Below are 12,227 nucleotides of genomic sequence, written 5' to 3' on the forward strand. Positions count from 1 at the left end.
CGTTATGTTGCCCAGGCTGGTCTTGAACTCCTGGCCTCAAGTGATCCTCCTTCCTTGGCTTCCCAAAGTGCTGGGATTAACAGGCATGATTAATAGAGTCTGAACGCAGGCCTGCTGAGTCCAGAAGCCATGTTTTCAACCCCACCATTGCCCAAGGGCCCTCTTTGGCCCTTCCATTCCCCAGAATCCTGCCCCACCCATCTAGACCTATTCTTTCAAGGACCGGGGTGGGAGGACTTACTGTGGGGCGCGTGGCCTGGGGCGCTGGGTGCGTCCTGAAGGATGACGGGCATCAGGGCCTGGCGGATGGCTGTCTCCCAGCCCCGGGCGGCCTCAGCCCCCTGCCCACTTGGCCCACCTGGAGCCCCGCCAGGCATCTCGCCCACAAAGTAGGTGGCATTGGCAGTGACGATCTCAAAGCAGTGTGGGTTGGTGCCCGGCGGCACAAGGCTGAAGTTCTGGGCGGACTCCACCGTGAGGATTTCTGACAGCGGAATTTCCTGCAGGATGCGGAACCAGCACAGGTGAGGATACCAGGCAGACCCTGGAATTCTACTGCTTACCCAGAAGGATACACAGGATCCATGTTGATGGGGATGGGCCTGGTTTGCAGAGTGGTTAGACAAGTTCCCAGTAATTCTAAGCCTGTTCTCACTGTTCTTTTATAATTACTGGCAGAGGCCAGGGGCGGTGGCTCACGCCTGTAATCCTAACACTTTGGGAGGCCGAGGCGGGCAGATCACTTGAGGTCAGGAGTTCGAGACCAGCCTGGCCAACATGGCAAAATCCCGTCTCTACTGAAAATACAAAAATTAGCCAGGCGTGGTGGTATGTGCCTGTAATCCCAACTAATCAGGAGGCTGGGGCAGGAGAATTGCTTGAACCTGGGAGGCAGACGTTACAATGAACCAAGATCGTGCCACTGTTGCCTAGGTGACAGAGTGAGACTCCATCTCAAAAATAATAATAATACTAATTACTGGCAGAAGTGATATTGAAGCAGAGACCAGAAAGGTAAGAAGAAGTCAGCTGGCAAAGAGTAGGGGAACAGCATGTGCAAAGGCCCTGAGGAAAGGCTGTGCTCAAACGCCAAGCTGTATTCCCATCACATGGCGGTGCCTGGACACAGTCAAAGCTTGATTTGATAAACATTTGACGGCTGGACGTGGTGGCTCATACCTGTACTCCCAGCACTTTGGGAGGCCGAGGAGGGCAGATGGCCCAGGAGTTCAAGACGAGCCTGGGCCACATAGTGAGACCCCAGCTCTACAAAAAATTTAAAAGTCAGTCAGGCATGGTGCCATAAGCCTGTAATCCCAGCACTTTGGGAGGCCAAGGCAGGCAGATCGCTGGCCCAGGAGTTTGAGACCAGCCAGGGCAACATGATGAGACCCCCATCTCTACAAAAAATACAAAAATTAGCCAGGTGTGGTGGTACGCACCTGTAATCCCAGCTACTGGGGAGGTGGGACAATTATTTGAGCCAGGGAGGCAGAGGTTACAGTGAGCCATGATCATGCCACTGCATCTGGGAGACAAGCAAGATCCTGTCTCAAAATAAATAAATGGGCCGGGTGCGGTGGCTCTCAACTGTAATCACAACACTTTGGGAGGCCAAGGCGGGCGGATCACGAAGTCAGGAGTTTGAGACCAGCCTGACCAACATGGTGAAAGCCCATCTCTACTAAAAACACAAAAATTAGCCAGGCATGGTGGCATGCCTATAATCCTGGCTACTCAGGAGACTAAGGCAGGAGAATCACTTGAACCCGGGAGGCGGATGTTGCAGTGAGCCAAGAATGCGACACTGCACTTAAGCCTGGGTGACAGAGCGAGACTCCGTCTCAAAACTAAATAAATGTTTGATAATAAATGGAGGAAATGAGGCCACACAGGGCTTCGCAGGCCACAAGGAAGAGCCTGGGCTTTGTCCAACGGCCTCAGGAAGCCACCGAAGGCTTTTGAGCATTATCCGCTTGTGTGCGGAGGGCAGATGGAATAGAATGAGATGGAGACAGAGAACCAGGAAGGAGGCTGAGGGGACCCAGGCGGGACAGAAGGCGCAGGGATCATGGGGTGGGAAACGTGTCAAAGGAGGAAGAAGGGAGGAAGGACAAAGGAAGGAGGGAGGGAGGGAGGAAGGAGGGAGGAAAGAATGAATGACTTAGGTAGCCCATAAAACCAGGTGATGACATGGACACATGGGTGGGGGGACGGTGAGGACAGCATTTTATTTTATTTTATTTTTTGAGATGGAGTCTTGCTCTGTTGCCCAGGCAGGAGTGCAGTGGCACGATCTCAGCTCACTGCAGCATCTGCCTCCCAGGTTCAAGCGATTCTCCTGCCTCAGCCTCCGAAGTGGCTGGGGTTATAGGCACCCGCTACCACGCCCCGCTAATTTTTGTATTTTTAGTAGAGACAGGGTTTCACCATGTTGGCCAGACTGATTTCGAACTCGTGATCTCAAGTGATCCTCCCGCCTCGGCCTCTGAAAGCTCTGGGATTACAGGCATGAGCCACCCATGCCTGGCCAAGGACAGTATTTTAGATGGTGTGGTCTGAGCAAAATGGGAAGATAAGGAACCAGCCATGGAAAGTTCAAGGAAGACACTCCAGGACAGGTAACAGCAGGAGTCCCGGTTTTATTACTGTAAGACAATAGGAGCTACTGGGGGGTTTTGAGGGTTTTAATAAAGACTCCCCTGGCTACTAGGGGGGAAATGACAGAGGTTGAGGTCAGAAGCAAGGACCCTGCAAGGAGAAGGCTGCAACCATCCGAGTGGAAGACAGTGGCTGGGACACGGCGTGGGCACAGCAGGTGGTGACAAATACACACACATAATGCAATACATTAATTATAAAGGAATAGCGAGGCCGGGCGCCGTGGCTCACGCCTGTAATCCCAGCACTCTGGGAGGCCAGATCGTGATGTCAAGAGATCGAGACCATCCTGGCCAACATGGTGAAACCCTGTCTCCAATAAAAATACAAAAATTAGCTGGGCGAGGTGGCGTTCACCTGTAGTCCTAGCTACTCGGGAGGCTGAGGCAGGAGAATCGCTTGAACCCGGGAAGTGGAGGTTGCAGTGAGCCGAGATCACGCTACTGCACTCCAGCCAGGCGACAGAGTGAGACTCCATCTCAAAAAATAAATAAATAATAAAAAAATAAAGGAATAGTGAGAACAGCCTTAGAAGTACTGGGAGCTTAATATACCACGCCCTAAGCCGATTGGTTTAGTGGATTGGCTCTTTGAATTCTAGCACCAGCCCTGAGGTATTAGCATTTGAGGCATATTTACAGGTGAGAAGCGTGAGGCACTGAGAAGTAGGGAACCTGCCCGGGCCGCCCGCGCTGGAAAGTGGTGGGGCCAGAATCGGATGGACAGCTCTTGCTGATGAGCTGGAAGCAGGGAGGCTGGGGGTGGGCAGAGGGTGTGATTTGCAGGATCTGTCTGGAGTAACCGGGGGTAGGAGGAGGTGTGGGGAAGTTTGTGGGCACAGCGGGAAGTCCAGGGGAGCTGGAAGCCCGAAGGCTTACCTTATAGTATCTGTTGGTCGTGTTGTTCTGGAAAAGCGTGATGCACTTGCAGTCCAGGCGCCAATAGTGCCGCTTTCTCTGCAAAGATGTTTGAAGAGTCACGTGAACCGCCAGACTTTCCGGCCCAGTCCCGGTCCCGTCCCGTGGCGCTGCTTGGGGCTCCAGGTGCCTGGAGCACCACGTGCACGCCCTAACCCTAGTACCTACCCCCACGCCGTAGTCCCACCCCCCCCACACACGCCCTAACCCTAGCCCCGCTCCTAGCCTTAACCCTAGCCCAGCCCCCACGCCCTAACCCCAGACTCACCTCCACTTAGCCCTCTTCCTCCAGCCAAGCTCCTCCCCTAACTCTAGCCCCGCCCATAACCTTGCTCTTAGCCCCGTGTCTTCCCTAACTCTTGCCCCTAGTCCCACCCTTATAACCCACGCTTCTAATTCAAGCCCCGCCTCCAGCATGGCCCAGCCCACTACTGGCCCGCCCGCGCCTAGCTTCAGCCCCACCCACCTAGCCCCGCCTACTCAAGCTGAGCCGCCCCTCTTCCAACCTTCACGCCCCGCACCTGGCCCCGCCCCGGCCACTCACCAGCGTGTCCCTGTTGCTGTAATGAACCACCCAACCCTCCCGCAGCGTGGTGCTGGATTTCCGCGTCGTGTGTCGCACTGATTGCACCACCCTCATTAGGGGGATGTACCCTAGGGAGCTGCGGAGGAAGAGTAAGGGGTGAGAAGTCACATGCAGAAAATGACCATGCTGCTTGGGGCCGCAGGGGGCATCTCTGGGAAACTAGGGAGTTGCGGACTGTTTTTGTTTGGTTGGTTTTTGTTTTGACAATTTCCCACCCCCAACACACACCCGGGAGTTGTCTTTTTTTTTTTTCTGTTTTTTTTTTTTGAGACGGAGTCTCGCTCTGTCCCCCAGGCTGGAGTGCAGTGGCCGGATCTCAGCTCACTGCAAGCTCCGCCTCCCGGGTTTACGCCATTCTCCTGCCTCAGCCTCCCAAGTAGCTGGGACTACAGGCGCCCGCCACCTCGCCCAGCTAGTTTTTTTGTATTTTTTAGTAGAGACAGGGTTTCACCGTGTTAGCCAGGATGGTATCGATCTCCTGACCTCGTGATCTGCCCATCTCGGCCTCCCAAAGTGCTGGGATTACAGGCTTGAGCCACCGCGCCTGGCCTTTTGTTTGTTTTTAAGAGTCTCGCTCTGTCACCCAGGCTGGAATGCAGTGGTGCGATCTCAGCTCACTGTAACCTCTGCCTCTTGGGTTCAAGCGATTCTCGTGCCTCAGCCTCCTGAGTGGCTGGGACAATCACGGTGACCATTACATGCGCGCCACCACTCCTGGCTAATTTTTGTATTTTTAGTAGTGATGAGGTTTCGCCATGTTGGCCAGGCTGGTCTCGAACTCCTGGCCTGAAAAGATCCACCTGCCTCGGCCTCCTAAAGTGCTTACAGGTGCGAGCCACCACGCTGGCCCAGAAGGAGATTCTTGAGAGGGCTTCTGTAATAGGCCTTTCTGAAGTCAGGCTGCCTAGCAAATTAACTAACCTCTTTGTGCCTCAGTTTCTCCACCCAAACAGGATGCTATGAGGAGTGGAAACCTTTCTACGGAGCTTAGTAAAGTGCCTGGCATACAGAGGACCTCCAGTAAATGCTAATTGGTATTTAGTCCAGCGATTGTGGAGCCAGCTGTGTGACACTGGGTAAGTGATTCAACCTCTCTGGGCCTCACCTCCCTCATCTGTGCAGATGCTGTTAGTACAGTAAGGAAGGTCTAGAGAGTGATTAAGTGACCTGCTGGGCATGGTGGCTCATGCCTGTAATCCCAATACTTTGGGAGGCAGAAGTGGGGGGATCACTTGAGGTCAGGAGTTCGAGATTTGAGAGATTGACTTGCTCAGCTCTGGAACCAACAATCTCTGGATCCCTGTGCTAGATCAGAACCCGGGTGGCCTTGGGCGCAGTGGCTCACGCCTGTAATCCCAGCACTTTGGGAGGCCGAGGTGGGCAGATCACGAGGTCAGCATATCGAGACGATCCTGGCTAACATGGTGAAACCCCATCTCTACTAAAAATTAAAAAAATCAGCTGGGTGTGGTGGCGGGCGCCTGTAGTCCCAGCTAGTCGGGAGGGCGAGACAGGAGAATTGCTTGAACCTGGGAGGCAGAGGTTGCAGTGAGCCTGGATCCTGCCACTGCACTCCAGCTTGGGCGACAAAATGAGACTCAGTCTCAAAAAAAAAAGGACCCGGGTGGCCTTGACCACATCCCTTTGCCTAAGACTCAGTTTCCCCATCTGTGAAATAGGCTACCTCTCCCCACACCCACCACCCCCAATCCCTCAAGGTCCAACTCTGACAGCGTATGATTGTGTTACTAGATATTCCCAGGAAAGACGTGGGAGAAAGGGAACCTGCGGCTTCAGGCTGCTTGGGTTGGGAGGCACCACAGGAAACACTGTCGTTACTGTGACCAGCTTACCCATCCCCTTTCTGTCCCACCCTCTTCCCCTCACCCTCCCTGCTGCAGCCACATGGGTCTCTGTGCTGTCCCTGGAACACGGGTGGCTCTACCCAAGGGCCTTTGCACCTGCTGTTGCCTCTGCCTGGAAGCCTCTCCCCCAGAGCCCCACAAGGCTCCTTCCCTCCCCTCCCTTCAACTGCCACTTCCTCAGCGAGGTCTCCTTGAATGACCCTAAGATAGCATGTCCCCCATTCTCCATCTCCTCTTGTTTTTATCACCATCACCAGTACCCAATGCTGTGGATGCATTTATTAGCTGTCTCCCCACTGAGACCGTCAGCTCCAGAAGAGCAGACTTTTACCTCTTTTGTTCATAGCTGCGTGCTTGGAGTCAGAACACAGCAGGTGCCCATTAAATATTTTCCGGTGCACCTGTGAGGGTGCCCGCTTACCCCTGCCCCAGGTTTATCACCCTGTGGGGTAGATACCTCATCGCCCCAGGAGGAAACTGTGGCACACAGGGAAGCACCTAGCAAGTGAAGTGGTAGAGCTGGGATCTGGGCTGACTCTCAGCCTCCAGCGCCTGTGTGAACTGTGCTGCGCCAGCTTTCTCAAGAAACATTCATGCCACACCCAGATAGGAAGTGCCTGATCTGCGCCAGCCCTGTCCTAGGCACCTGGGAGGGCAGCAAATATCCTTGCCCTCATGCACCTGAGCTCACATTCCAGTAGAGTTGAATAAGTGTGAACTCTGTATATAGTTTCAAAATGTGTAATCCCAGCACTTTGGGAGGCTGAGGTGGGAGGATTGCTTGAGCCCAGAAGTTCAAGACCACCCTGGGCAACATAGCAAGACCCCTATCCCTAAAAAAAAAAAAAAAAATAGAAGAAGAATATACGTCGGGCGTGGTGGTTCACGCCTGTAATCCCAGCAACTTTGGGAGGCCAAGACAGATGGATCACCTGAGGTCAGGAGTTCGAGACCAGCCTGACCAACATGGCAAAACCCCGTCTCTACTAAAAATACAAAAAAATTAGCCAGGCATGGTGGTGGGTGCCTGTAGTCCCATCTACTCCGGAGGCTGAGGCAGGAGAATCGCTTGAACCCAGGAGGTGGAGGTTCCATTGAACTGAAATTGTGTCACTGCACTCCAGCCTGGGCAACAAGAGTGAAACTCTTGTCTAAAAAAAGAAAAAAAAAAAAATTAGCCAGATAGCATTGCGCCCCTGTAGTCCCAGATACTCAGGAGGCCAAGGCAGGAGGATCACCTGAGCCCAGGAGTTTGAGGTTACAGTGAGTCACAATCACACCACTGCACTCCAGTGGGCAACAAAGCAAGACCCTTTGGGAGGCTGAGGCGGGTGGATCACTTGAGCTCAGGAGTCAGGAGTTCAAGACCAGCCTGGGCAACATAGGGTAGACCCTGTCTCTGCAGAAATACAAAAATTAGCTGGGTGTGGTGGATGAGCTTGTGGTCCCAGCTACTTGGGAGGCTAAGGTAGCAGGATCGCTTGAGCCCAGGTGGTTGAGGCTGCAGTGAGTCAAGACTGCACCACTGCACCAGCCTGGGTGACAGACCGAGACCCTGTCTCAAAACAAAAAATTATTTTTAAAAAGCTGTAGTGCTTTAAAAGGTTTGCCTCAGGAACTGGGAAAATTTACAAATACAAGGTGATGTCAGCCCACTGTAGATAAAAAGATACGGAGGTTCACTGTGCAGGAGGTCCTTCCCCCAGGGTTGCTTGGAGGGTTCCGTGCGTACCTCTGGGCCTTGCCTCCCTCTCCTTCCTCCTCCTCACTGGCGTGGAGTGCATTCTCCGAGTGGGAGCCAGGGATGACACCGGAGTCCTCTGACTCATCCATGAGGGCACTCTTGTCAGCCTCGCTGAAATCGGTGGCCTCCTCCATCGGCACATCTGTGGGGACGGAGGCGTTAGAGGGGCCTCCACCCAGTCCTGCCCCTTCCCCTTTCTCCCCAGCATCCCCCCAGCCTCTCACCTCCATTGATAAGGGCCTCCCCCAGGCAGTCATTAGGGACACGGGTGGCGCAGCGTTTGTGACAGTTAAACTTGCAGTCTGGTAGGACAGGGAACAAGGGGACAGGTGAGAAGGGGAAGAGAGGTTACCTGGAAGGCTTGAACCTTGACCCTAAGCCCCAGGCTCAAAAGAGTCTACTCTTGCTGCCTGGGTAAGAACACTGGCTGCCGCTGCCCTGGTCATTTTCCCACTTTCAGCCACAGTTTGCCCAACTCTCGGGGGGTCTTGATTAAGTGGGAGGGCTAGACTCAAAATCCCGATGACTGCCAAGCGCGGTGGCTCCCACCTGTAATCTCAGTACTTTGGAAGGTCGGGGAGAACAGATAATTTGAGGTCAGGAGTTCGAGACCAGCCTGCCCTACATGGTGAAACCTCATCTCTACTAAAAATATTGGCCGGGCGCGGTGGCTCAAGCCTGTAATCCCAGCACTTTGGGAGGCCGAGACGGGCGGATCACAAGGTCAGGAGATCGAGACCATCCTGGCTAACCCGGTGAAACCCCGTCTCTACTAAAAAATACAAAAAACTAGCTGGGCGAGGTGGCGGGCGCCTGTAGTCCCAGCTACTCCGGAGGCTGAGGCAGGAGAATGGCGTGAACCCGGGAGGCGGAGCTTGCAGTGAGCTGAAATCCGGCCACTGCACTCCAGCCTGGGTGACAGAGCGAGACTCTGTCTCAAAAAATAAAAATAAAAATAAAAATAAAAATACAAAAATTAGCTGGGCGTGGGACTACAGGTGCCCACCACCAAGCCTAGCTAATTTTTGTGTGTTTTTAGTAGAGATGGGGTTTCGCCATGTTGGTCAGGCTGGTTTCGAACTCCTGACCTCAGTAGATCCACCCACCTTGGCCTCCTAAAGTGCTGGGATTACAGGTGTGAGCCACCGCGTGCCCGACTTGTGTGTGTGTGTGTGTGTTATTGGTTCTAATGTGCTGTGACTCTAGACTCTGAACACCCTAGGGCTGGGTTCCTCAACCCGTGACACTAACATAGTGCCCAGGATAACTCCTTGTTTTAGGGCATTTGCTCTGTGCATTGTAGGATGTTTAGCTGCATCTCTGACTTCTACCTACTGGACGCCAGTAGCACTATCCCAGTGTACCAAACCAAACTATCTCCAACCCTTGTGAAACATCCCCTAGCAGTGAAATTGCCCCTGGACGGGAACCATTGCTGTAGAGTTCAGTGTTTCCATGGTTCTAGGGACACTATACATCAAAGATTCTAGAGTTTACTAAAAACCTATTTTATGAAGGTTCTATGATTCTGTTTTTTTTTTTTTTTTTGAGAAATAGTCTGGCTCTGTCTCTAGTCTCTCCCAGACTAGAGTGTACAGTGGCTCAGTCTTGGCTCACTGCAACCTCTGCCTCCCAGGCTCAAGCAATCTTCCCACCTCAGCCTCCTGAGTAGCTGAAACTACAGGCACGCACTACCATGCCCGGCTAATTTTTTGTATTTTTTGTAGAAATGGGATCTTTCCATATTGTACAAGCTGGTCTTGAACTCCTAGGCTCAGTCAATCCACCCACCTAAGCCTCCCAAAGTGCTGGGATTACAGGTGTGAGCCACTGCCCCCAGCCTGATGCCGTATTTCTTTTTTTTTTTTTTTTTTTTGAGACAGAGTCTCGCTTTGTCGCCCAGGCTGGAGTGCAGTGGCCGGATCTCAGCTCATTGCAAGCTCTGCCTCCCGGGTTTACGCCATTCTCCTGCCTCAGCCTCCCGAGTAGCTGGGACTACAGGCGCCCACCACCTCGCCTGGCTAGTTTTTTGTATTTTTAGTAGAGACGGGGTTTCACCATATTAGCCAGGATGGTCTCGATCTCCTGACCTCATGATCCGCCCGTCTCGGCCTCCCAAAGTGCTGGGATTACAGGCTTGAGCCACCGCGCCCGGCCCTGATGCCATATTTCTAAGGCTTCAGAGTTTGATGTCCAAGTTTCCAGAACTCTAGACATCAATGATTTGACACTTCTAAGACTCTTTAATGTCCAAGATTTTAGAGTGTTATATATCTCAACTCTAAAATTTGGCACTTCTAGAGTTCTATACTTCTAGGCTTCTCTGCCTCCAGAGTCTGCAGATTCCAAGGTTCTAGGATTCTATACATACAAGATTCTAGAATCTGATGTTTCCATGCTTCTTTAGCTCTAGAATTTGATTGTTCCAATAAATTCTTGCATTGGATGTTTCTAAGTTTATATGGATCTAGACCTCTGAGGTTCTAGAATTTTTTTTTCTTTTTTTGAGACAAGTTCTTGCTTTGTCACCCAGGCTGGAATGCAGTGACACAATCACGGCTCACGGCAGCCTCAACCTCCTGGGCTCAATTAATCCTCCCTCCTCAGAGTCCCAAGTAGCTGGGACCACAGATGCATGCTGCCACACCTGGCTAGTTTTTAATTTTTTTTGTAGAGACAGGGTTTCGCCATGTTGCCCAGGCTGGTCTTAAACTCCTAGGCTTAAGTGATCCACCTACCTTGGCCTCCCAAAGTGCTGAGATTACATGCATGAACCACCATGCCTGGCTGGATTCTAGAATTTGATCGTTCAAAGTTCTGGGAGTCTAGAATTTCCAGGATTCTAGGTTACGATGGTTTCAAGTTTATACGATTCTAGATGTCTAAGACTCTCAAATTTGATGTGCCTATGTTTTTATTACCTTCAAATCCCATGGTTCCAAAATTCTCATGTTCTGAGAATCTATAACTTGGGAGATCTAAGATGTGTAATCTAAAGTTCTGTTGTTATTTTAGCTGAATTCTATCATTCGGAATTTTTGAATGCTATGGTTCTGATTCTAGAATTCTCAGGTTCTACAGTTTTAGAATCCTATGCTAAACGCTTTATGAATCTAGAATTCCAAGGTTCTAAAGACTGAGGTTCAGCTGGGCATGGTGGCTCACACCTGTAATCCCAGCATTTTGGGAGGCCGAGGTAGGAGGATTGCTTAAGCCCAGGAGTTCAAGACCAGCCTGGACAATATAGTGATACCTTATCTCTATAAATGATTTAAAAATTAGCTGGGTGTGGTGGCACCACCTGTAGTCCTAGCTACTCAGGAGGCTGAGGCAGGAGGATCACTTGAACCCAGGAGGTTGAGGCTGCAGTGAGCCATGATTGCGCCATTACACTCCAGCCTGGGTGACAGAGTGACACTCTGTCTCCAAAGAAGAACAACACACACACACACACACACACAAAACTGAGGTTCTAGGATTCTAGAATTCCAAAAGTACCAGAACGCTAGGATTCAGGGCTCTCCCCTTCTGAGGCCCTGGGCTCCCCCATTCTGAGGCCCTGGGCTCCCAAGGCTCAGAATACCTGTGCTGAGATCCTTGTGTCCTGCTACAAGACCAGGTTGGGACAGGGAGGAAGCTCTGACCCTGTCTGTCCTCCCCGACGGGCCCAGCTAACCTTTGCATTGTAGGCCCTGCCGGAAGAGGCCCTTGAGGAGTTTCTTGCAAGCTTGGCAAACGGTGGGCCGTGTATAGCTGTGGATTAGGAAGGTGTGCGGCACCTTGACCTTGGAGAGCAGCATCTTGTCCAACTCAATGGGGCGGCCCGTGTAGGATGAGGCAGAAGAGGAGGAAGAGGATGACGGGGGACGGCGAGGCAGGAGTTCGGTGGTGCTACGGCTCTGTCGTCGGCAAGAACGAAAGGGACACATCAGTGCACTGGCCCCATGCCTGGGCCCCGTCACCCGCCTAGCTACCAATCCGTCCCATCCCCTATCTCCTCACCAGCTCATCAGCCGTGCAGGGCAGGGACTCAGAGGTGCCGAGGCGCACCGAGTGGCCGCTGGCCAGAGACGTGGATGACAGGCGCCGTTTGCGGGCCCCACTGCAGTTGTTGGGGATGCTGAAGGCACAGCGCTTGTGGTAGTTCAGCCCGCAGCCTGCAGGGGGCGCCAGAGAGTAAGAGACATGGCCTCTGCCCCTCCTAGGTCTCTTCTTGAGAACTCTGCCCTTTCCACCCAATCTCCCACCTGGTCCTGTCCCCTCACCCCCAGCACGATATCCTCCAAAAGGTACTACCCATAAGTGTATCAGCCCCCGCCCCAGGCCCGCCCCTCCTCAGAGCTCCGCCCCAAGTTCCAGCTTGTAGCCCCACCATCACTCCATCTATCCCCTAGACCCTGAACACACCCACACCCCTTTTCTCACTCCAACAAGGGACACCTCAAAGGTCCCCG

At 52.6% G+C, this 12,227-nt stretch overlaps 1 protein-coding gene across 6 annotated transcripts in view; it reads right to left on the reverse strand.

Moving 5' to 3' along the window:
• Window positions 1–12,227, reverse strand: part of PRKD2 (protein kinase D2) — a 43,999-nt gene that overhangs the window by 19,937 nt on the left and 11,835 nt on the right. For all 6 annotated transcript variants that reach the window (XR_013409951.1, XM_077980522.1, XM_015124319.3 and 3 more), the window contains 7 exons: window positions 11,776–11,930; window positions 11,450–11,672; window positions 7,998–8,075; window positions 7,762–7,915; window positions 4,123–4,240; window positions 3,540–3,617; window positions 242–500 (listed from right to left, as the gene is read on the reverse strand). Coding sequence is in view for 5 of the 6 variants with exons in the window: in XM_077980522.1 (XP_077836648.1) it covers window positions 242–500; window positions 3,540–3,617; window positions 4,123–4,240; window positions 7,762–7,915; window positions 7,998–8,075; window positions 11,450–11,672; window positions 11,776–11,930 (1,065 nt within the window). In the remaining variant the exon portion in view is untranslated. The remainder of the gene's footprint in view (window positions 1–241; window positions 501–3,539; window positions 3,618–4,122; window positions 4,241–7,761; window positions 7,916–7,997; window positions 8,076–11,449; window positions 11,673–11,775; window positions 11,931–12,227) is intronic.

Source organism: Macaca mulatta, chromosome 19 (genome assembly GCF_049350105.2).
Source record: "Macaca mulatta isolate MMU2019108-1 chromosome 19, T2T-MMU8v2.0, whole genome shotgun sequence".
Taxonomy (NCBI): Eukaryota; Metazoa; Chordata; class Mammalia; order Primates; family Cercopithecidae; genus Macaca; species Macaca mulatta.